The sequence below is a fragment of the Hipposideros armiger genome, unplaced genomic scaffold, assembly GCF_001890085.2.
Source record: "Hipposideros armiger isolate ML-2016 unplaced genomic scaffold, ASM189008v1 scaffold_457, whole genome shotgun sequence".
Classification (NCBI taxonomy): domain Eukaryota; kingdom Metazoa; phylum Chordata; class Mammalia; order Chiroptera; family Hipposideridae; genus Hipposideros; species Hipposideros armiger.
The window spans coordinates 841,876-867,181 of NW_017731807.1; the positions used below are offsets into that span (position 1 = coordinate 841,876).

At 36.6% G+C, this 25,306-nt stretch overlaps 1 protein-coding gene across 1 annotated transcript in view; it reads left to right on the forward strand.

The window, feature by feature from the left end:
* MYH10 (myosin heavy chain 10) overlaps window positions 1-25,306 on the forward strand; it is a 157,689-nt gene that overhangs the window by 53,842 nt on the left and 78,541 nt on the right. The window contains exons 5-8 of the mRNA XM_019665906.1: window positions 4,073-4,175; window positions 4,805-4,834; window positions 10,832-10,924; window positions 23,870-23,933. Of these exons, the coding sequence (XP_019521451.1) occupies window positions 4,073-4,175; window positions 4,805-4,834; window positions 10,832-10,924; window positions 23,870-23,933 (290 nt within the window). The remainder of the gene's footprint in view (window positions 1-4,072; window positions 4,176-4,804; window positions 4,835-10,831; window positions 10,925-23,869; window positions 23,934-25,306) is intronic.

The window sequence follows — 25,306 nt, forward strand, 5'->3', positions numbered from 1 at the left end:
CGTCCCAAGCCAGCTCTTAACCAACATGCCACTCGGCCGGCCCAGCTTTATCTCCTTTTACAGGAGCACAAACTGAGTCTCAGAGACCTAAGTGACTTGCCCAGAGCTCCACAGCCAGGAAGCGTTAGACAGGATTTGAATCTAGTTGGGTCATTTTGACACAATAGCCCATATTCTTAACCACTATACTAACACTATTAATTCATAAAGTAATTTTGAGTTTAGTAATTCAAATTACCTCATGTATGGGTGGGTGAACACTTAAGTGGCCAATAATGGTAATGTTTATTGAATACGAATTATGTGCTTAGATGGACTGTATTTGTTCTTTACAACAACCTTATACGTTAGAGGCTATTATTCCCATATTAAGATGGTGAATATAAGGCTCATCGTGTCCCCTCTTGGGAACTCAACAGTAAGGTGTTGGAATACATCTAACTTTGAAACAGTATTTTCCATAGCAAAGTTACCTTAGACCCGAAATATGTAAAATGTAGCAGTGTTCATAAGCAATTATTGAAGTACAGCCCAGTAAGTGTGATGGGCAGGGGAAAAAATGCATTAAGGACATCCTGAAGCATGTCCAATTGAGAGGCGAGGCTGAGCAACCACAGACGCAAACTCACTTGAAAAGTAACAATCATAACAATTTTCAAGACGTCATCATCAGTGTAAATGAGAGGCTCATTTTTTAGCATAAAAATAATTATGTTAGAAACCGGCAGCCAACATCATGATAAGCCTTGAAACACTAAGTATTTTGAATAAAGTTAAGGAAAAAAAAAACACACAGAAAACCACTAACCGCTATTCAGAAATTACACCTGAGTAAAATCTAAATTCTTTCCCACACTTCCCGGGCACATCACATCCACTGTGCCTGTCTCCTGCCTTGCTGGTTATTTATATCAAATCCTACACACTGGCCTCTGGTTCCTGGAATATACCAAGCTTTTTCCTGCTTTGGGCTTTTGTGTTTGTCTTTACATTGGCCTGTACACTCTGCCCCCGGCTCGAACTTGCTAGTTCCTATTCATCTTTCATGAGGCTCCTCCTTGACCATCACATCCACAGGAAGTGGTCCTCTGTTCTCTGCCTCTTTCCTCTCAGCCCCTTCCTTGTTTTCTTTGTAGCATTCCCCACATCCTGTAATGATCTTATATTTCTTGTTTATTTTCTGTCTCTTTTCCTAAACTTGAGCTCCATAAGGATACGGATTTTTTTTCACAGCCATGTCACTAGCACTTAGAAGAATGCCCGATACATAGAAGTTGATTTGTAAATATTTGTTGAATAAGTGAATGAAAATGATTACCTTGGCTATATGTACCAGTGGAAGCTAGGTAGAAAATAAAAGGGTGATGAAAGGACATTAATGACAGGAATGAAAAATATTAAAAAGAGCCTAGGAAGAAATTTAACAAAATTTGTGTAGGACCAATATGCATGTATTCAACAGTAGTTGTTGAGCATTTACTATGCTAGGTACTGTGATTTCAAAGATGGATAAGACACATGGTCCTTGCTTATTTGAACTTAGAAAAATACAAAATTATGTAAGAGAGATGAAGACATCATTTCTTCTAAAAGTAGCATATATATTACTATTATTTAACTCAAAATTCTACCTGTTTTTTATTTAGGGGCAGGAGATGGAGGCATAGCAGAACAAAATTCTTGGAAGTTTATCTGAAAAAAATAAACCTCAGAGACTACTTGATATTTTTTTTTAAAGAAGAAAAATGATGGGTACTCCGATTAGTCATATTTTAAAACTATTGCAATATGGTACTGGCCTTGGAATAAGTCATATGTATAAGAAGCGAATATAAGATAAATTAACATTTCATATCACTGGAGAATGAATGTCTCTGAACCATTAATACTGGGATGTATGTGGAATCATTTGGGGGAAATTTGATTAAAAATCTTTACCCTCCAGCCGTAAATTGTTTTTTCAGATTGATTAAAGATTTAATTATAAAAAGTGAAACCGTCAGAGTTCTGGAAGGAAATACAGATGGATTTAATAATATAAATGATACAAAAATGAGAATATAGATGGACATAATCTTGGTGCAAAAAAAAAAAAAAGTCCTTTTAAGCATGAATAAAGAGCAAGCAGAAACCTTAAAAGAAAGTTTGGTAAATTTGCATACCTAAGATTCAAAACTTCTACATGGCAAAACAAAGAAGGGGATGATTTTTTTTTTTTTTTAAGATTTTATTGAGGAATTGGGGGAGGGGAACTGCGTTGGGGAATCGTGGAAGGAGAACAGACAAGTTGCTGTCCTTTTGTTCTTCAGTCTCGTTGTGGAGGACGTCACTTCACTGGCCCATGTTGGTATTATCATTGTGCTCTTCCTGGGTGAAGCAGTTGCTCGCCAGCCATTGGACGGCTGCTCATGGTAGCTTACGGTAGCCCACTGCAGCTTCGCTGCAGCCTACACGGTCGCCAGTGACTCACGGCAGCCCAGCTCCAGGTCAAGCTGTTGTTCACTGTCTTAGCTGTAGAGGGCAGTGTCACTGGCCCCATGTGGGATCCAAACCGAGGCCCTGCTGCTCAGAACTGGCGTCCCAAGCCAACCCTTAACCAACTCGCTACTCGGCTGGCCCAAAGGGGATGATTTTTAATATAACAATAGATGTTGGTTAACAAGCTTAATATGTAAAATATTCTCATAAAGCAATACGTAGGTTGTGTCTAGAAATGTCAAATGCTGGAGCTAGAAAGGATCCAATTCAATTCCTATACTTGACAGATGGTGATGCCAAGGCCCAGAGAAGACAGTTGCCTTCATCAAAGCTATACAACTAGTTGGTCAATGCCTTTGCCCAACCACTCTGCATTTGAGGTTGTGGGTATCTGGGTGCAGAGAGTTAGGAAGATAATGCAGTCAGTAAACCTACTGAAATTTTTAAGTTGTGGACAGTTCCAATAGTATAATCCTAAGTACAACTCTAAGAAAGGGTCAGAGATTTTTAGACAAATTCGATTTTTCATGTCTTAGATAAAACAGGTTTAGAAGATTATTAGTTGGCAGTGTGTATAATAACATTTTTTAGTTTCTGGGGTCTTTTTTAATAAAAGTTAATTATGTATTAAAATTTTAATTTTAATCCAAATCGAAATTTTGATTGTCAAGGTAGGTTTGCTTCGATCATGTCTTAGGGAACCCTAAGTGTTTGAGCAGAGAGACCATAATTCAGGTATCACTACATGCTAGCAGCTTACCTGAATTTCAGGCTTAATACCGAGTAGAAATCAACAAAATGTGCCAGACTTGTTTGAAAATATAAGTCATGTAAAGTGATGGCATTTGTCCCACCCAGTTCATAACAAAATTCATAGTATTCATTCATTTTCTCTGCAAATTGCATACTGGCTATGTGTCAATACTGCATAAGGTTATGTGGATTAAAAAGAAACCAACACAAATAAACACATCCACACTAATAAGCCCCAATACACAGAGCCGTGGTCCTTGCCTCAGGGAGCCCAGTGTGAGAGGCCAGCAATCACTGTGGAGACTTTTAATGAGATGTGTACAAGGTACTGTGTGTGTACTGGTACAGAGGAGAGAGCCATCGTCAGCCTGGTTTAAGGGATGAGCTGAAAAAGCTTTAATTGGCTTAGACGATGAAGTCAATAGCTAATGGGCATCCCAGAGTTCACTTAGTTCCTTCAGATTAAATTCTTTTTATTTGATTCTTTTAGGAATTCCGTTTCCAGTGCTGGATGTTTCTGGTGCTGAGGAATTTCTTCATTAATATTCTAATAAATTTCATTCTCTGGTAGAACCTCCAACTCCAAGAGAAAAAAACAAAACAAAACACTATTGTGAACATTTTCCTGTTTCCTCTTACTGGCATCTACCAAAAATATATTTGGGTGAATTTAAATGCCATTTAAAAAGTTATAGTTTTCTAACTACTGCTGATATATTTTTCTCCTTATTCTCTTTTTATTTTCTACTAATTCTTGTTCCAACTCAATTTTATCAATTATAATTTTGGAATGTGTGTGCTGTGCTTTCTTTAAGGCAGCCTGTGTTCATATTTCTTCCAGGGGTGAATCAGGTGCTGGGAAGACGGAAAATACTAAGAAAGTCATTCAGTACCTTGCTCATGTTGCTTCTTCACATAAAGGACGAAAGGACCATAATATTCCTGTAAGTTTCTGTTCTGTTGTTGTTGTTTTAAATCTTAGATTTATTCTTTTATAATTTCAGAAACAATAAGGAAGCTGGTCTACTCAGTGGGCTGCTATAATTGACAGCTCCCTGACCGCCATCACTCCCCACCCAGCAAGTCTTTTTCCACTTAAAAGGGAGCACAATGATCAGGAAATTGCTATCAACTGGTTACTCCTACAGGGAAAACTGGAATTATGATTGTGGCTTGAAGCCTAATTTCTTGCAGAGATTTGGTGACAGTTATTAAAAATAGATGAGCAGTGCCTATGAAGACTTCTTATTTTCCAAAAAGAAGATCCTCAGATATTTTTAGCAGTTCTTTCTGAACTTTGCAGAGCAGCCTGTTGCTACTGTCCATAGCAACTTGAGGGGAGGGTAGAAATTTGGGAAGAATTGATCATAGAAAAGGGGTAAGAACATAAATGTCAGTTGTCCTTAACTTATAGATATGCAGAAGTGTTAGCTCATAGGGCCTGAGAGAATGCCAACCAAATCAGCGTTCACAGCTCTAAACTGCACACGGACTGGGTGCTTTGGATGTGGCTTACCGCTAGGGAAAGACCCGTACTTGCTAACATTTGCATTTATCTGTTTGTAACAAACAGCAGGAATCACCTAAACCAGTGAAACACCAGGCAAGTGCTTTTCTTTCTGCTTCTTAGTCGTGAGTGTTTGCACTAATTTCTGTCTTTAGATTGAGTCTTTACTACAAACAAAAACCATTAGTTCTGAGTGAAATCTCTTATGAAAACAATTTTTAATTTTGAAAATTTGTTGCTTAGAAGCTTATTCTTTTCATGAGAAGCAGCATGCCGTTTTGCTTTAAATTTGTTTTCTAGATGAATTTGAATAATTATTTACCCTTTTATCATGACATTGAATTGCATGTTTCTGAAGCCCATAAAGTTAGGGTTTCATGTGTCAAATACTAGATGGAATTGTTTTAATACTTCTTAAACACATGGTATCCTGGCTTTGTGCCATACATTAAATTTTGAATTTGGGGCTGCAACTTTTTGGGTTAACAAATTTCTGATATGTTAAAATTGTATGGCCTATATGTGTTTTAATCTAAAGGCCTCATTGCATTTAATATATAAAATTAGAATTTTTTTTTAATCCACGGCAAGTTGTGGAAGAATGTTATTCTTCCTGATCATCAGATGCCCACCTTTTTAGAGAATAGCAGTGAACAAACCACAAACTGGAGCATGTGCTTCTGCCTGGGAACAGAGGGAGGGCAGAGCTGAGCCAGATGCCTGAGACAGACGGCACATCTGTACTTGGACTTAATCCTTTCTCTAGTATCGGAATGGTTTTGGTTTGTCTGTCTTCCACAAATGTAGTGATACAAAGCTAATATATGAGTAAAGCAAGAAAGGTTGAGTTATGGAAATGATCTATTAATATAAAGAAACTATGGTAAGTTTCTATTCTAAATAGAATAGAAATAAATAGTCACAGACACTAAGATTTTTACCTATCTTTCTTAAAATTCTAAAAACTTCTCAGACCCCAAAGCTGTGCTGTACGTATGAAGGCCTGTTGTGTTCTTTTGCTCCTTTAGCTGCAGACCAAACCATTCAGACAAATTGGGAGGGTTAATGAAATAATCATTATCCAATAGACTATTTAAAGGCTTCTTTGCCAGTTAAAGAAGGAATCTCCAGGCCAGACACCAGCTTTTCTTTGTGCTTTAGGTACATGCTAAATGACCTTTTAATATGTATTTAGATCACTACTTAAATCAATGAAGTACAGATTTGGGTTTTCCAGTCTTCTGTGAATATGTAAATCTTTATGGTTAACATTTTGTTTCAATGTCATTTTAAACTACCGAGTGGATCCATGTTGTATGTGAGTAGCATGTCTACCCCTAGATTTTACTTTGGGCCAAATCAGTCTCTGGGTAGTAAGTTCTCTCAAAGAAGGCAGCAGCTTCTCTGGGCCGTGCTTCCTTGTCATTGTTGATTTGCATGTCTTACTGCATGTGTTCCCTGTGCACAGAATCATCGGTGCTGCTTTCCCCAAGTGTGTTCTAGTAGTCTAGCCAAGGAGTAGCCATGCTTATGTTTTTAGAAACATGAGAAGAGCACTGTTTCTCAATTAATTTTTTTTCCCCAGCACACTTAAGGAATATGAGAATACTCATGAGTGGTGGGGAATGGTAACACCCTGGAGAGGGTCCTATCAAGAAATTACTTCTCTGCCCACAGTCCCTTCTGCCTCCTGGGGTGCCCCTATTCAGGATTTCCTCACCCCCTTTTGAGGATGACTGCCATAAAGTAATAATTATAATGTTGAAAGTCTATACTCTGCAAGGTCAGTGTTTCTTTTGGCTTGATATCATTGGTTTGTGAATTTACATTGAATAGCCAAAACTTTAATCGGGATCCCAGGAACCATTTGTATACATTTCTAGACAGTAGTATGAATTATGAAAACAAAAGGGAAGGCATTTCTAGGCTCCTGATTTTGGGTCTTTCTTATTTATTTGTCTATTTGCTCAAATCTTTTTTTAAAAATCAGCTTTATCAATTTAATTCAAGTACCATAAAATTCACTCATTTAAAGTATACAGTTCAGTTTTTTAAAAATTACATGCAGTTATCACTACAATTAATTTTAGAACATTTTCGTCGCTCCAAAAAGAAACCCTATACCTGTTAGGAGTCACCTTCCATTTCCTCCCAGCCTGTTGGAAATCACTAATCTACTTTCTGTCTCAATGAATTTGTCTATTCTGGGTATTTTATATAAATAGAATCATATATGTGGTTCTCTGTGGCTGTTCTTTCACTCAACATAATGTTTTCAAGGTTCATCCATGTTGTAGCATGTATAAATATTCCATTCCTTTTTATGGCTGAGTAATATTCTGTTATATTAAATATGTCACGTTTTGTTTATTCATTCATCAGTTGATGGACATTTGGATTGTTTCTGCTTTTTGGCCATTATGAATAATGCTGAAGGGAATATTTGCATACAAGTTTTTGTGTGGATATATGTTTTCAATTCTCTTGGGTGTATGCCTAGGAGTGGAACTGTTGGGTCATGGTAACTTTCTCTTTAACATTTTGAGGAACTACCAAATGGTTTTTCAAAGTGACCATATCATTTTACGTTCCCACCAGCCATTTTTGAGGGCGCCAGTTTCTCTATATTCTCACTAACACTGGTCATTGTCTTTTTATTATAACCAATCCAACAGTGTGAACTGACCACCCTTTTTTAAATTTGCCTTTGAAACTTAATCTTCATTATGGAAATATGAACAAATACAAGGGAAATCACTTTTTAAAATTAAGGCCTCAATATTTAAGTAAAAGTTAATTGAAGGTTTACCTGTAAACTTTTGATGTACTTTTTATAATAAAATTAAGTCTCATTTGGCTTTATCTATCCCCCAGCCAGCTGGGGAGAAAGCACAGTTTACGATCCTCTTCCCTCATCACAGGTTGCTGTTATAGACCCTCAACCTCAGCATGGTGTTCACTGCCACACCAAAGCCTAAACACAGTGCATTTTCAGAGATATTTGAACACAACTAACTCGTAAAGCTTCACCATCCCCTAAGAATGACTCCTTCAAGCCAGCCCATCTGCCCCACTGACTGTTGAGTCATCCAAATCTAGGCAACAGTTTCAGGATGATTTTGTATCTACTGGTCTGAATTGCCTTGAGCTAAGACAAAAAGGCGATAGATAGTAAGCAGCAAGTCCAGAAATTAAAGCCTGCTAAATGACACTAGAATCTATTTCTTAATACCGCGACTGGTAACTGCCACCTACTTTCATCCCTCCTTTTGTGGCCAGTGGGACACCTACAATTTTGCCCTGTCAGGCCTGCCAGGTGCAGAATGTTCTCAGCCTGAATCCCCTTGCTGGCGAAACTAGAGTTTTGATAATGTATGTATGTATTTCACCAATTTCAAACTCATATCTGTCATCTAGCAAGTGTATATTATTATTATACACTGTATAATAAACACAGGGTTTTCATCACAATTGGTAAGCCTTTAAAGCATCAAATAATTCTAAATACTTAGAACTTTAAAAATAATTTCAATAGCTAATACTGCTTTTCCACACTCCGAAATGACATTTCTCATCATAGAATAGAAATGAGACATTGCCCATCCAATTCTAGTGGGAAGGTTAACACTTTATCACTGCCCCCTGATGGTTTATAAATGGTTTCATAATTTGGTTGAGAGATCTTAGCACTATCTAAATGTAAAATTGCTCAACACAGAAATGATAAAATTTAGTGGTCATTTCTGAATTTAAAGCCATTTTTGTATGTTTTATGATATTAGCTTTGTGTCAAGCTTTTTGTGATTCATTTGAGATTTTGAGATCTTTTGGTCTCATTGATGTCACAAATCCATTAGGACACACAAGTAATGCCGCAGCACTGTTAATGGAGTGGCCCCAACAGCAGGGATATGGAAGTGCCCAAGTCTATGGTAAATGGTGACTATGAGGACCCTTAACCCAAATCTTATTGCCACCTTTTAGCTCACCACCATCCCTTCCCCAAATACGAGAATGTTTTAGGACCTCTGATTATACATACGTTCAGCGAACACACATGGCGCATCATTTTGACCTGTTACTGTACTGACTAAGGTTGGTGCAGAGGATACACCCAATTAATATAAGCCAACAGAAGGAAGACTAGAATCAGTAGATCTCTCTCTCTGTCTACACACACACACACACACACACACACACACACACACACACACACACACACACGAAAGGAAAAGAATCAATAAACTTGACCCAAAGAATCCTTATAGCCATGTCTAGGGAATATTAAAATGGGATGTGCAATATTTGTTTTACCTCCAAGTTAGAAAAACATTTTAAAGGTAGATTATTATTTAAAGTATTTTTATTATGATTTGGCAGGGATAGTGTATAATTTTAAGGAATCTGTATTCTGTAATTCCCTGATTTAGCAGGTGTTTAGTGTTGCAAAGGTTGTAAAAGTCGGTGTTTTGTGACAGTTTTTATATTAATTATATGTTCTGAGTGAGATAGAAAATATTCTAGAGTTCAGACAACTGTTGCAGAGCCAGTACACCAAGGGCTTTGAAAGATGGTAGCCATAGGCACATTGATAGAAGTGATCATTGACCTCAAGGGGAGAGGCACTCTGTTACATCACAGAATGATAACCAACATCCTTAATGATGACTCTCAGTCATTAAAATTGGTTCAGGATACCATGTTTAAGAAATTTCCATAGCATATAATATTGAGAAAGATTTACATCGAAGTAATCTGGTGGTGTTTTTTAAAGAAATAATCTGGTGTTTTGAAGTCCATAAACTAGAAGATTCACTGTACAGGGAGCATATTATCTAATGCCAAGAAAGGGAGTTGATCAATACTTTGTAATGTGAAATTCACGTAGTTTGGGGTTCTGAAAAGGACTGGTTCCTGACTGGTCTCAATGGAACCCAATCGTACACTCTCATTAAACCCTGCGAAAGTCTGAACAATCCAAGGAAATGCTATAGAGGAGACAAAGAAGGAGCATATCTCCTCAACGTGGCATGTGCCTCAGGAACACTTCCTCACACTCACCTGAGTAAAGGAGTCCAAACTAAGGTCGGATGCCGAGACTACATATCCGGCATATATTTATTTGTTCCTGTTTTGGATTTGACTATAATATAATAAATCGCCTAGTAGCTGGCCATTAATTAACAGATCTTATGTGAGGTTTCTTATATTTTTTGCTTTGAGAAGCACATTTGCTAGTGGTTTTTATTCCTTTCTTTCTTTAGGTTTAGAATACTGTGGGCATTTTAAAATATAGGGGTAAGATTTGTGTTTGGAAAAAAGCAGATTTATTTAAATCATACAGTATAATTCTGAAATTACATTCCAGGAATACAGCATTACTTTCTAGTGCTTTTCATGGCCAGAAATGACATCATGCTTTCTCATACAGCCTTCTATTGTGTTTCATCATTAAAGCACATATTAATATACTTACATCTTTTTGTTAAATCTGTTTTATAGCCTAATTTGCATATATGACACTGAGTAAAGCATACCTTATATCAACACTCTATATTTACCCTTTTAAATTTGAGGAAGAAGTCAGTAGCATCGCCATCTTTGTCATCTCTGAACATGGAGATGAGGACATTGCCCTATCTACATCATTAAGATATTATGTGAAACCTTTGCAAAAATGGCAAGCTTTATACCAGCAATTATAACATATAAGTATTAATATGTTCTTGATTGAAGTGTCATTCTGAATTTCATTTAATGAAAACCAGCTTCTTTGTTTTATTTTCCGAATTCTCTGCCTAATTTATATGCCCTGTCCTTAAATTTATCTTCTCTGATAAATGTGACATTTTATTTTCCTTGTGATCACTTTATAGATGCTAATTTTTTCCCTTCAGCAGAGCCTCTTATGACCAAGAATAAGAAGCCAACAAAGGTTGTTGGATGGCAAACTGAATGAAAGAACTGAGGAAAAGAGGCAGTTTTTTGTTTTGTTTTGTTTCATCCCTGAGGACTGGAGTAAAGACACTGGATTAACATACATCTGCTTTTATTTATGTGTGTGTGTATGTGTGTATGTGTAATGTTTTTTAGGGGGAACTTGAACGTCAGCTTTTGCAAGCAAATCCTATTCTGGAATCATTTGGAAATGCGAAGACTGTGAAAAATGATAACTCATCTCGTTTTGTAAGTTGAAAAGTATCAGAAACTTTTAATTCCTCAGGTTTCTAGTTAAATGTCTACTATGATTAATCAAATACAGTACTTCTTAGATTTTCAGAAGAGGCTAATTGATGTAGTATATAGAACAGTACTGTCCAATAGAAATATAAATGCAAGTCACCTGTAATTTAAATTTTCCTAGTAGCCACATTTTAAAAAGCAATAAAAGGGGGGAAATGTGAAAGTAATTGTAATCGTATATTCTACATAAATATATTGTGTGGATATATAACTATGTAATACCTGAACTTATTTTCTTATTTTTGATTGGAGATGATATCTAAAACCTGTTAGGGGGTTGATGTAGAGATAAATGAGGTGTCTATTTGGTACTTAACACAGCACTGGGCATAATAAATGCTCAACTAGTAAAGTTAGTATTCGATGTAGTAAATTGTCCTTTTCATACCTTCCTGTTTCTATGGGATATAGACTTCAGAATAATTTGTCGCTACTCTTACTTCTCTTTAAAAATTCTCAGCTTTTCAGCTATCTTAATTCATTGATAGCTTTGCTTTTTCCCTCAGTTCAACCAACTATTACAGTTTGCTTGAGGTTATTATCCTAAGTAATAGCCAAATCAGCATTAGTACAAGGACGCCACCCTGCCCATTCCATTTGCTCAGAATCAACACTTTAATGGTCAATTTTCTGTAAATCCATATTCAACAAAATGGGCATTCCTTCAGTAAAACTTTGCCCCTGGATTATAGTCCTCAAGACTCAATAACCCTATGGTCAACTTGGAGATGGTCTTCAATTTCAATTGTTTCTACTTAAATTGTTTGAGTTAATTCTGTTTGTTTTTTCTTCCTCTTTGATACTAGAAGTATTGGTAAAAGTCAAGAAAGCCAGAATAAGACATGGATAATTTGGGGCAATCTAGTATCATTGTGACATACTTTTTTACTCTGGGAATGTAAAGTCATGGTCTGCGTGTTAATTTTCTGATAACATGGTTTCTGTGATTAGTGGAAATGACTGAATTCGGGATCACAGAGGACCTGGTAAGCACAAAGGCAGCCAGATAATGCTCTGCATGAGTTTGCTAGAGCTGCTGTAACAGTACCACAGACTGGGGGGTTTAAACCACAGAAATTAATTTTCATACAATTGGAGGCCAGAAGTCTGAGGCTAAGGTATTGGCAGGGCTGGTTTCTTCTTAGACCTCTCTCCTTTGCGTGGAGATGGCCATCTTCTCCCTGTGTCTTCACATGGTCTTCCCTCTGTGTGTCTGTGGCCTATTCTTCTCTTATAAGGACACCAGTCATTTGGAATTACAGCCCTCCCTAGTGACCTCATTTTAACATAATTACCTCTGTAAAGACCCGATCTCCAAATATAGTCATGTTCTGAGATACTAGGGGTTAGGACTTCTACATTTGACTTTTGGAGGAGACACAATTCAGACCATAACTTCCTCAGAGGTAGTTTAAGTACAAGAGGCTTTCCAAGTTATGTAAAAAAGAGGCATCTATTTGCTTGGAATATTGTTTATTCCTAGTAAGATAAAATTTGAAGATTCACTTCATCCACATTCATTTGGTAATTATGTTAGCTTTTTATGTACAAAGTGGGATAACAAACGTGCCTGTGGCAGTAGGAAGCATGGCTGTGACTTGGATTTACAAAAGATCTGGGGAAACTGAGCTTCATTTATAGAGTGTCTGCCATTCCTTGGGTCATCAGCATTGAGCCTGAGCCACAATTAAATCTTAAATTCTTCCAGATGAAAGCCCTGTTTAGTGGCTGTGTCATGGGATAGAAGACACAGTGAGCTACCAGCTTAGGTATGTGAATCTCCATGAAGATTTTCAAGGACTTCTTAGTGGAAAATGTTTTCTTTTGCCACATAAATCAAGTTACCAGTCTGTTCTGATTTTCTTTCCCCTAAACCACACTTTAAATTCTGGAGAAACAAGTTTTGAGCTCATTTGTCTCATTTTTGCCTAGAAAAGATAAATTGCAACTAGCCAGTCATTCATGTCCTTTGATAAAGAATCTAGTGATTCTGTTACTAAATGGTAAGGGTTCATATACTTGCCAGGGTTTTTGTTTGAGACAGACAGAAGTATAATTCTGTATGAGTGAGCTATTGCTATGTAGCAGCAAATTACCCTGAAACCTAGTGACTTAAAACATGTATTATTTCAGAATTTCTATGTGGTGGGTGGTTCTGGCTCAGGGTCTCTCATGAGGTTGTCATTAAGATGTTGGCTAGAGCTGCAGTCATCTGAAGGCTTGATGGGGCTGGGGGCTCTTCTTCCAGACTTCCAAGAATCTACTCAGGTAGCTCTTGGCAAGAGGCCTCAGTCCCTTATGGTGGTTGCATGGACGCTCAGTCCCTCACCTTGAAGCCCTCAGCAGAGGGGTTCTTGCTCCTGATATGGCAGCCTTCATCCCTCAGAGCACATGATCCAAGAAAGAGCAAGACAGAAGCCACATAGTATTTTTTTGACCCCACCATGGAAGTCACATACCATCCCTTTGTTCTATTGGTCATGCAGACCAACCCTGATACAGTATGGAACGGGACTCCATAGTGACATGAATACCAGAAGGTGGGGGTTACTGAATTCATCTTGAAGATTGGCTATCACAAATCACTAGAGAGATTTCCATTTTGACATATGTAGGTTATAATCTGTAATTTGCATTATTCTAGACCAGTGGTTCTCAATTAGCTAGAGTGGGGGACATTTAGTAGTATCTGAAGACATTTTTGGTTGTTCAGTTGGGGCAATGGGTAGTGGTATGCATCTGTCATCTGGTGGGTAGATTTTTTCAAATTGAACATATTCCAGATGGAACTTTTTCTTTTATGTTCAAAATGTGTTCCTTAAGTCTTATGTCAATATATAGTACCATCAAATCACCCAGTTGCTTAAGCGTAAAATAAAATAGAAACAGCAACGAAAACCTAGAAAAACAAAATACCTGGAATCATCCTTGATTCAGCCTTTTTTCTCAAGGAGTAAATCCTATTGGTTACATTTCCAGAATGTATTTAAATCCATCCAGGCCAGGAGTAAATCCTATTGGTTACATAGGATTTACAAATTTTGTTGGTTACATTTCCAAAATGTATTTCAATTCTGTCCACATTTCTCCTTCTCCCTCTCTTAAACACTAGTCTAAAACCCTATTGAGGAATTTCCTCTATTCATTATCACTGTCCTATGGATTTCCCTTATAGCAATTATCACAACCTGTAGTTAATTACGCTGCATATTTATGGTCTCTCCTGCTAGAATATAAGATCTCTGACAGTAGGGGCCTTGTCTGCCTTGTTCTCTGGATCCTTAGTTCCTGGTACTGTGCCTCTCTCATGTAAGTACATAGGTGTATTTATGGAATCCATTTAGTTAAAAGGTGGTTGCCTATTAAGTGGTAGACACTCTTCTAAGCCCTGATAATATATCAGTGGATAAAACGAAAGTCCCTATCTCACCTTCATTTAGGTTTTATTTAATGTTAATATATTTTCAACAACATACCACAATGTACAGTTGAGCTCAGGGAGTGTATTGCATGTGCTAGGCCCTCTGAGAGTATGCATGCCCCAGTTTTAGAAGCATGGGCAGAAGATATGTGGGAGGCAGTGGCTCCAAGTACCGGCCAGACCTGGGGTTGGGATTGGTGTTATACCTCATACTGGACGAGTAATGTGATATTAAAAAATGAGTTGGGTGTACAGTGGAATTTCATGTAGTCAGTATTTACAAGCCACATGCTTGCAGAGAAAATATTTGAAACTGTAAACTCCATAAGCTTTAGAATCCATTTGTTTCCATTTCTTTGATCTGATATATAGACAAGTAATTTCCTGAAGAATATCTTCTCTTTCAAAGATGCTAACATATGGTTTGTATTAAAGGGATTCTTTAGGAGAGCGTTACCCTTATGAAAATAATCATTCACAGTTACTCTAGTTCTCTGTTTATGGAGACATAAAATGCATTCCAGATGGAGGAGATTTTATGTAAAGTGAATCTCTTGTAATGAAACTTTAAAAACAGGGACTTCAATTTCAAAATTATTTTATCAGCAGTTACATCTTCCCTCAGAAAGTTTTAGTAGGAAACACTTTCTGTATTTATGCAAATCTTTTTTTTTCAAACTATTTAAGCCAGTTTGGCAGTTCCCAGAAGTATGCATCTTTTGGTAGGTAATTAGCCTCCAATAGTTACAGCTAGATAAAGCTCTAAGTATCCTCCCTACTGCTTGGCTACCAGATTACACTGAAAGCAAGCCAGAATTCTGCACCCTCACATATATTTATTAGCAAGCACTTACTACAAACAGTTTTGTAAGTAAATTTAATGCAGCCCCTGCTCTCTCTTCAGTACTATCACCTAACTTTTCCCTACAGATACTGAGGCAAAGGTGACAGTGTCAGAGACAGAATATGGTCTGTACAAGGCAACCCGCATCTTCCCATTCAGTGGCTGCACGCAGCCATTTTAGAATCGAGCCCAACAGCCTTCCCAACACTTCAGCCTCCCTCCAGGCTTTCTAGAGTCTTACACCTTGTTCATACCACAATGGGGGCTTCTGTATTGCCAATCTGCCCTTGTCTCTTAATGCCACTCATTTTACCCCAGGAATTTCTAATATCGTTATACTACTAAGTAACAAGGCTACTTAGTTCACATGAAAACTCATTTTCCTATTGGGTTGTCGGAAAAGTCATGACGTATTTTTTCTATGCTTTTCATTGCAAAAATGCGTCATGACTTTTCCGACAACCCAAAAGTTAACAAAGCTTCTGGTGTAGTTTGGAGATTAGGATAGCAGAAGCATTTAGAATAGCCCTCTGGCCTTTGGTTTAAATCCTAGTTAATTACTCCTAGAATGGGTTTTCCCATTTAGGGTAAATAGCTGCCTCTAGAGTAGAGATACGCATATACACAGCCATTATGCTGACATGTTTTAAAGTAAACTACAGCTTTTATAACAACTTTAAATACCAGTTTAGGAAGGGTAAATATTTTCAGAGCATGAAACAAACTTGCATTGCCCCTCTAGTAAGTTGCTAACAATCTAGGTTTAAGTACTACAAATTCATTATAATCACCCAGAAAAAGTTCCAGAAAATTGATGTCAATTCAGAAGGAATAAAATTTTTTAAATAACAGAATTTTCTTATTATTTTCTTGACAGTACAAAATATCCAAGTTGTCCTCTTACACCTTTTAAGTGAATTTCTTAATTTCTATTTTACATAAGAGCTAGGATTTGAGTTGTCTTTGCTGTCCAGAGCTTTTGCAGGAAGCGTATGTAGTTTCAGTTGTTCTTAGATCGGTACACAACATGTGTGTGTCATCAAAATGCATACTCTATAATTCATAGGTAATGTACTTGTCATATTTTTGTTTTTGTTTTTATTAGTGAAATTCTGGTTAAATATTCTGAGTACTATATATAATCTCACCTATGTGGAAATCAAATATGGAGTGGGCAGTTTCACCACAAGTGAAGAACATAATTGTGGACTGAAAAGGGGCCACATATTAAACCTGACAAGCTCTGGATACTGAAAAATAACCACATAAGAGGGTCTGAACATAAAATTTCCTAACTAAAAGTGAGTCTTGGCCGGTAGTCACATCCTTGGCCTGTAGCTTCCTTGACAAAGGCCAATCTTTACCTTAAGCCTGTCTGCTGGTTTTTTTTTGTTTTTTTTTTAGCTGAGCCATCCTGCTACCTGTTGGCAGCTCAGCGGCAACTCAGCTCGGGCTGGGCATCGAACTGCTGTTGCTCAGAGCTCGCACTCTTGCGGGACTGTCTGTTGTCTTTTTGCATCTAAGATAACATACCCTTACAATATCAGAGTAATCTCTTTTTCCAGACCCCCCAGGGGGCACAACCCACTACACCAGAGCAGGAAACTACAAAGTCCCTCATGGTTACCTTGTTCCCCAAATACTATCTGTATGTGCTGAAAATTCTATTAACTATCCTGTAACCACCAATGTAAAAGAAGTATGTGTCTCTCCATTTTACTTTTTATCCAATCCCAGATATACCTCTTCCACTCCCGCCTCCGCGCTTTGCTTTCTCCTGCCCCCTTAATCTACAGCAATGGATTTCATGTAACCTTCCTCTGATTTTAATGTATAAAATAAGTTGCAAAATGGCCATTTTCCAGAGCATTTTCTCAATCAGTTGAGACTTTGCTTCCCTGCAATTGTCGTCAGCTCGGCTCAAATAAACTCTTGTAAGCTTTCTCTTAGGCTGGATGTTTTTTCATCAACATAATGTTTAAAAAATTAGAGGACCCACTTGAAAGTAAAACTCTTTACTTGTTTTCCACTTTAGTCTAGATTTGTATTTTAGTAAAAATGTTAATCTGAAAGAGTATTTATTACATATGCAAGGAAAAGGCTTTTTAACTTACAAACTTTATTCCCTCCCCTCCCATCCCCCCAAGACTGAACTGATTTCATATCCCATTGCTGGTGTCTTATCTAATTTGCCAGGATATCCAGTGTTGGGGGAATATATAAATCCTAGACTGTTTGGGGATATTCAGTAAAATATTTCTTTTTGCTTCTGAAATTTCACTTTTTCATGTTGTTGTCAAAGTGTTTGAGGAGATCTAGTGAATGTCACCATAATGAGTTGATAATTTTCAACTTTGTAAGGTTTTTTGTTTTGTTAAAGTGTTTTCAAAATAAAATCAATTCTAGAGCTTTGGCTTATAACCAAGATGTATTAGTGACTGCTGTTTTCAGAGATACTAGTTACTTTGGGGGTATGTATAGAAGAAGCAGGGGTGGTGGGAGGGTTGGAGGGACACCCCGATCCACTCTTCTTCCTCCCCACACCTCCCCACAATAGGCTTGTATTGCCCCATCCCTTTCCTCATTCAGTCCCCTTATTTCATTACTCTCTGCCTGACCATTTTCAGTTAGCCAAGAGATATTTCTCTGGCACTAGCTATAATGTCTAGAACAACTATGGACCCCAGTTATGAAAAGGAAAGGAAACTGATTTAGCTAGGGAACTGATGAGAAAATTAGATGTTGTATGTTGGTGACTTTGTTTATCCAAGTAAGGGACAACACGTCTAAGTTATTTTGAGGCATTTCTTTTTAGGTTACCTGTTCAGAAGGCCAAAATCTTCATTTATTCTATTTCTCCCTTGAATCTGACTTTCTTTCCTATTTTATAATTTCCCATGAGGTAAGGGAAAAATAAATTCACTAAATATGAAATGGAAAATATTCAGTTTTATATTTTAAAGTTATTAGAGTTCCAAGTTATCAATATAGCTTTGTCTTAGTTCCCAAGTAAAGAATTTAATGAATTTTGAACTTCTACCTTGAGATGGTAAAGAAAAAGGAAAAGGAAATAGGATAAGAAGTTGAAAGCTTAAACAGTAAATTGATATATACATAATAAAGAAAGTATACCTGTTGAAATCTGAAAGTTTGTATTTTTATGTAACAGATTTTTTTTTAAGTGAAATATTTTCTTCAGTAAGGATTAGGTGATATCATATGATTTTGAGTAACCTTTCTGTAGTGTTAAAATAAGTTGAGAAAGTATTTTCTTGAACGGTTATGTAGACAATGTATTTTTGCAGCTTTGAAGTAATAACATTGTCTTTTGACTACTGTCTCTTAAAATAGCAATATTTTATTAACTCAATGAGGTATTGTATAGGTAATACAGCTGTTTAAAATTTGTAAAGAATTTTAACCCTCAGTATAACATCAGGACCAGGTTTTAGTTTTTGAGTTTCTTTTTAAGTAGGCCCAGCTATTTGTAAGGACATAATTTTTTAACCTTATTCTGTCTTAGAGTCTTCTGAAGAACAAAAACAAAATTTACTTTTTTAAAAAATAGGATAAAACTCACTCTGTCTTATAATTACTACACGAGTTCATTGGACTGTTCTATAAATCCAAGATACATTATGGAGTATTAGTGATCATATTTTTTTCTATATCTTGAAACATTTTGCTATTTCATCATCCTAGGAATTGGTTCATCATTATTCATCAATTATTTCCAAAGATGTTAAAAAAGGCTAAAATAATAATAATAATGGAATTGCCTAGACGGATACTACAATAGTTTGCTATTATATTGCCCAAAGTATTGCATCATCTTTCAAGAAGGTATGTAAGAAGACTAGAAACATCATCTTTGTAGTCTATTTTAGCTTTCAGGGAATATAGTTGAAAAGATAGACGTTTTCATTTTCTACTCATAATGGCAAAGAGGAGAAAAGTAATAAACTAAAACAAAATATTAGATGAATCTGAAGATGAATGCAAAGAAACAAGTAGCTCTATAGACTCTAATGATAATGAAATTGATTCTATAAGTGAAGTCTCAGGTGATGATAGTCTAGAATATTTTCTCAAACTCAAGAAGAATATATTTCTCAGGACAGGAAGGGAACATGGCATTAGCATCCAGTTAGTTATTCAATAGGTAGGACTTCCTTACTCATACTTTGCAACAAGAAGCTGGATCATCTGTTCTGCTAAATGGACACGTAACAGTATGCTTTCATCTTGTGATGTTTATCTACCACATTTTATCTGGTATGGTTTGTAAGTGGACAAATGCTGAAGGCAGGTGTATATATGAAAGTTATTGGAAGGAAACAGATGATGTAGAAATGAAAAAATTCATTGGATTGACCATTCTAATTAGTGCTTATAAATCTAACAATGAAAATGTTTTACAATTGTGGAGCAAAAACTCCTTTCTCTCTTTAACAAAATTATGTGCTTTCAAAGGTTTTAAATATTCTTCAGGTATTGCATTCTGACAACACAAGGGCAATATAATCAGTGAGAATGTGTTGGCAGAAGAGAGTGGAGGTGCCTATAGTTGCCACTATAGCTGATGAATAGCTGTTGGCCCAGAATGTTGTATCTCTTAAAAATAATGGAGTTTTCCTCATAACTTAGAGGTCAAAATCAGATTGCAGTGTAGCAAGGACTACTATTTGTAGTAGTTTTATTTTAAGAGAATGTAAAAATAAACAAGCATAGAACCTCGCTTTAAATTACCATTTAGCTTAAAGCCAACTAATATACTTGGTAAACTATCAGTAAGACGGCTCAGCTCAGCTGGCGCTCTTTCTGGGAAGCCCCCTTCTGTGTTCCCATACCTCCCCTTAGACCTTTGGAAAGAGCACAGCCTCACGGTTTTACTTAACTTTGAGGGGGCATGAGGTCAGCATCTCTCAATGCCATAAATACTTGTGTAAAGCAGTTATTTGTATAAAAGTCATATTTATATGACATCACAAGAGCCTGTCTCAAAAGGAAGGACATTTTTTCTCCCATTTAAGAAAAAAATGCAAACAAAACTTTCCCTCCCATAAAAGAAAACTCACCAAACAAGCAAACAAATTGTCATTTTGGTTTTGTGACTTAATTAGCCAGTTCTCTCTAGAAGAGAAATGCTAACTGTTCACTGCTGATTGTTAAGCAGCCTCTTCGAGATGGATTTGTATTGTCATCCGGATGGAATTTAAATTCTTACTTCATTAAGTTTGGGTGGTATAAGATCAGCTTTCAGGCTAGAGGGCATGGCCGGTCAATACCATCCTAATTTCCCAAGGATGTTCCAGTTTCATATGTACTAGTCTGTTGTCCACCGATACTCAGTTATAGATGTTAAACCTATGTCCAGAGATTGTTTTTTGTTTAGCCAGTGTTTTGATAGTTTAGTATATAGAGGTGAGTAGTTTTGTATACATGCCTGTGTGAGAGGTAGTAAGAAGCTATTTGTCACAAATGCCTTTGCTTCCTACAGTAATCCTACTTAACCACCTCCCTCTTGAACACTTCGGGGTTCAGTGGCATCTGAAGCAGGCCCTTAATGGAATGCATGTCTGTTGTTACGATGGCATGGTACCTTAGGTGTATCAAACTAGCCATGCATTTTCTGTGCAGAGCAAGGCTTTTAGATAATATAAAATAGAATACTTACCTTTTGGTGGGGTGGAGTTAGAAGGATGCTTAGGAAATGGTGAAGGTGAGAACCAAGAGGAGTGATGAAGGAACTACTTGGTACATACTTGAGGTAGAGTCTACTCATGTAGACTGATTACAGTTTGTTCCTCCCCAAGCAGAAGATCAGTAGTAGGGCTCTCTCCACCCCCGCCATGTTCCCCGTGTACATACTCTTTTCACCTTGTTTTCCCACCTTGGTTTGGGTTTTTTTTAATTGGAATATTGGGTGAGTTCTTAATGAATGCTCATAATATTAAACAAAAAATATAATAGATTATTGATTTTAGTAAAGTACCCTCTTTTTCCAGTTTTGAAAATCAATATTATTGAGGTATAATTTACATATAATAAAATGTAGTTCAAAATTTTCTGTGGTAACATTCGAATACTGACTACTGATTTTTGCTACCGAAAGTAAATATTTATACACTAAAAAAATAACACTGGAAAGGCAAGAAGGAGCCCAAAATAGTGGGTAAAAGAATGGGCAAGTTGAGAATAGAAGAGTGTGTAAACCAAGATTTTTCACTTTAAGGAGGAAGCACCATGTTTAATTTAATATGTTAACAGTAAATGTAAGGAATAAATGTTTAATTATATTTTTTAAATTGGCATTTAACTAAGGAGTCCAAAGATACCAAGATATCTCCCTTGATTGGTTTTTAAAATTAGGTTTATTGGGTTATATTTTGCATACAGTAAAATTCACCCTCTCTAAGTGGACGGTTCGATGAGTTTAGACAAATGTGTATAGCAGTATAACTGGCACTAGGGTCCAGAGAGAGAATATTCCCATTACTCCAGAAAGTTTCCTTTTGCCTTTATGTAGTCAGTTCCCTCCTTCTACCCCTAGCCCTGAAAACCGCTGACCTCTTTTGTCACTATAGTCTTTTCTTTAGAATGTCAGGTAAATGGAATCATACAGTATGTAGTGTTTTATGACTAGCTTCTTTCACATAGCATAATGCTTTTTAGACCCATCCATGTTGTTGGGTATATCACTGATTTTTCCCTTTTATTGCAGAGTAGTATTCCATTGTGTGAACATACCACGACTTCTTTATCCACTCACCACTTAATGGAGTTTGGGTTGTTTGTATTGAGGGCTATTAAGAATAAAGTGACTATGAACAAGTTTCAGGTGCAAGTTTTTGTGTGAACACATGCTTTCATTTCTCTTGGGTAACTACCTAGGAGTGGAATTGCTGAGTTCTATGGTAACTGTATGTTTAATTTTGTAAGAAACTAGCAAACTGTTATTTAAAGTGGCTGTACCACTTAGCATTCTTATTGGGGTTGTATGAGAGTTCCAGTTATTTTATATCCTTGCTGATCTTTCTTAAAAATTTTAGCCATTTTAGTATGTATTTAGTAGTATCTCATGGTGTCATTTTAATTTACAGTCCCCTAATAACTAATGATATTGAGTATCTTTTTATATACTTATTGACCATTTATATATCTTTGATGAAATGTCTGTTTAAGTCTTTTATCCAATTTTTTATTGGGTTTTTTGTCTTGTTATCGAGTTGGAAGAGTCCTTTATTTATACTGGGAACAAGTCCTTTATCAGATAATGTGCTTTGCAAATATTCTCTGCCAGCCTGACGTTTCTCTATTTTCTTTACAGCATCTTTTGAAGAACCACATTTTGACAAAACCCAGTTTATCAATTTTTAATTTTATGGTTCATGCTTTTTGCATTCTATGTAAGAAATATTTGTTTAACTTAAGGTCATAAAGATTTTCTCCTGTTCTCTTTTAGGAGTTTTATAGTTTTAGCCTATACATCTAGGTCTATGATCTGCTTTGAGTTAATTTTTATATATGCTGTGAGGTAAGGGTCTAGGTTCTTTATGTTTTATTTTACATATTTTCAAGTACCATTTGTTAAAAAGATAGATCCTCTCTCTAATAAATTACCTTGGCACCTTTGATGAAGATGAATTGACCGTACATGCGTGGGCTACTTCTACATACTATTCTGTTCCATTGATCTGTACCTCTATCCTTATAGCAGTAACAAACTTGTCTTAATAAATTCAGGTTTTTGAAATTGAGTAATGTGAGCCCTCAAACTCTGGCTCATTCTCAAAATTGTTGTGACTATCCTAGGTCCTTTTCATTTCCCTATAAATTTTAAAATCAGCTTGGCCATTTCCACAAAGAAAGCTCTCCAATCCCTTGACTATTCATGTGATTAATAATAATAATATGTTTACTAGTATCAGTCCTTCTTAGTGGTAGTAGAACAAATCATCCTTGATCACTGTTATGTTTCTTTGTTTTGCAGTGTTTAATTTGGCCTTTTATATCTGTATTTATAAAGGAGATATTTGCTTTTATTTTTTTTCCCCTTTTTTTAATGATATCTTTACCTGTTTGGGTGTTCAGTGTTGTGGTAATTTTATAATATGAATTGTAAAGTAATCACTGTTTTCTGTTTCCCTAAAATAGTTATGTAGTAAGGCAATTAAATATTCCTTAGGAATTTGCAAAACTATTTCATTATTTTTTATGATTATGGTCTGTTCAAGTTTTCTCTTGTTTTTTTTTGTTTCTTGAACGGATTTCTATTTTCCTAGGAAATCAACTATATTCAATTTTTCAAATGTACCATTATAGGGCTGGATATGGTGTCCGTTTAATGCTATTAAAAATTTCTCAGATTATTTAGGAGAACTTTTTTAAAATTCTAAATGATTAGGGTTTCATTTTTATTATGTTATAGTCCAGGAAGGTACCCTATCCTATTGCTACTGTTTTGGAGTTAACTGAGGCTTTTTTTTTTTATTTACGGCAATATTTAAGATCTGTTTTTGTAACCAATTCATGGATACTTAGCAGGACACACTGGCTTATTATTTTATGATAGTGTTCAGATCCTCTATGTCTTTATTTTCCATTTTCTCTTTATTTTCAGGGCAAGTTTATTCGGATCAACTTTGATGTAACTGGCTATATCGTTGGGGCCAACATTGAAACATGTATCCTTTTTCATAATGGCATAATTCAAAATAAAGTATCATTTAATCTTCCTACAGCCTCAAGGCAACCCTTTGTGATATCACTCCCATTATCAAGGTGATAAAACTTAAGCCCAGAGAGATTGTGACTTGGTCAAATACTTTCAAGGACTGAATAGTAACTCCAAAGTGGTGGGGTTTTTTCATTGTTTTTGTTTGTTTACAACACCAGGTCATAAGTATTTCCATGCCTGGGGGAAGCGGAGAGTCCCACTGAGGTGGGAATTACCTGTATATCAACCAGGAAATGTCTGTGTGGTATAAAACCTTTGGGTGAGGGCTGGCCAAGTGGCGCGTTGCTTAAGAGCTGACTTGGGATGCCAGCTCTGAGCAGCACCCCGGTTCAGATCCCACGTATGAGGGTCAGTGACACTGCCCTCTACGGCTGAGATGCTGAACAACAGCTCGACCTGGAGCTGGGCTGCCGTGAGTTGCCAGCGATGGGCATAGGCTGCAGCCCCTGCTGCAGTGGGTTGCCATGGGCTACTGGGTGTAGCCAGCGGCCAGCAGCCGCTGTGAGCAGCCGTCCAGAAGCCGGTGACTATCTGCCTCACCCGGGAAGAGCACAATGATGGTGCCAACTTGGGCCAGTGAAGCAACGTCCTTGAAGAACAAAAGGACAGCAACTTGTCTGTTCCCCTTCCCCCAATTCCCCAATAAAAATCTTTTTAAAAAAAAAAACAACCTTTGGGTGAATACCGTTATATTGAACTACTCATCAGTTATTGTTGTTAGCCTATTTTTTACCATCTACTTCTGATATGCATAGGGTAGGCATGTACCCATTGAAACAAGCCTTATAAAAGTACAGAGTTAAAGCACTTTAAGTTAGTGTTAAACAGAATAAAACTAGAGGGAAAAATGTCAAATACATAGAATAGTCCTAAGAAATGTCACATGAATAGCAGAATGGCCTAAAGAAATGATAGGCCTATGTAGAATTAATTTGAGTAAAGAGATAATAAAATAGAAATGATTCTGAATTGATAGTGAGCCAATTAGGAAGGCTACAGATGATAATTCTCTGATATTTGTTAGAATAATCTTCAGTGATAGAAATCCATTGTTTCTATCCCTCTGGTAAAGGATAAATCAAAATGCCTGTTAATTCAGAACTATGTTTTATGTCTCTAAATACACTCAGAGCCAGAAAACACAAGAAACACTTGAAAATGACAGAGGAACAGATCTAGAGTTTCTTCATATTAGTCTGCTGTTCATATGAATATTTTTCACCAAGTGGGAAAGATGTGTTTGCGATAGTGTGACTTAAAATTTAGGCTGTTTGGCACATACAGAATTAATTCAGTTGGTGGCTCGAGGGAAGGAAGTGG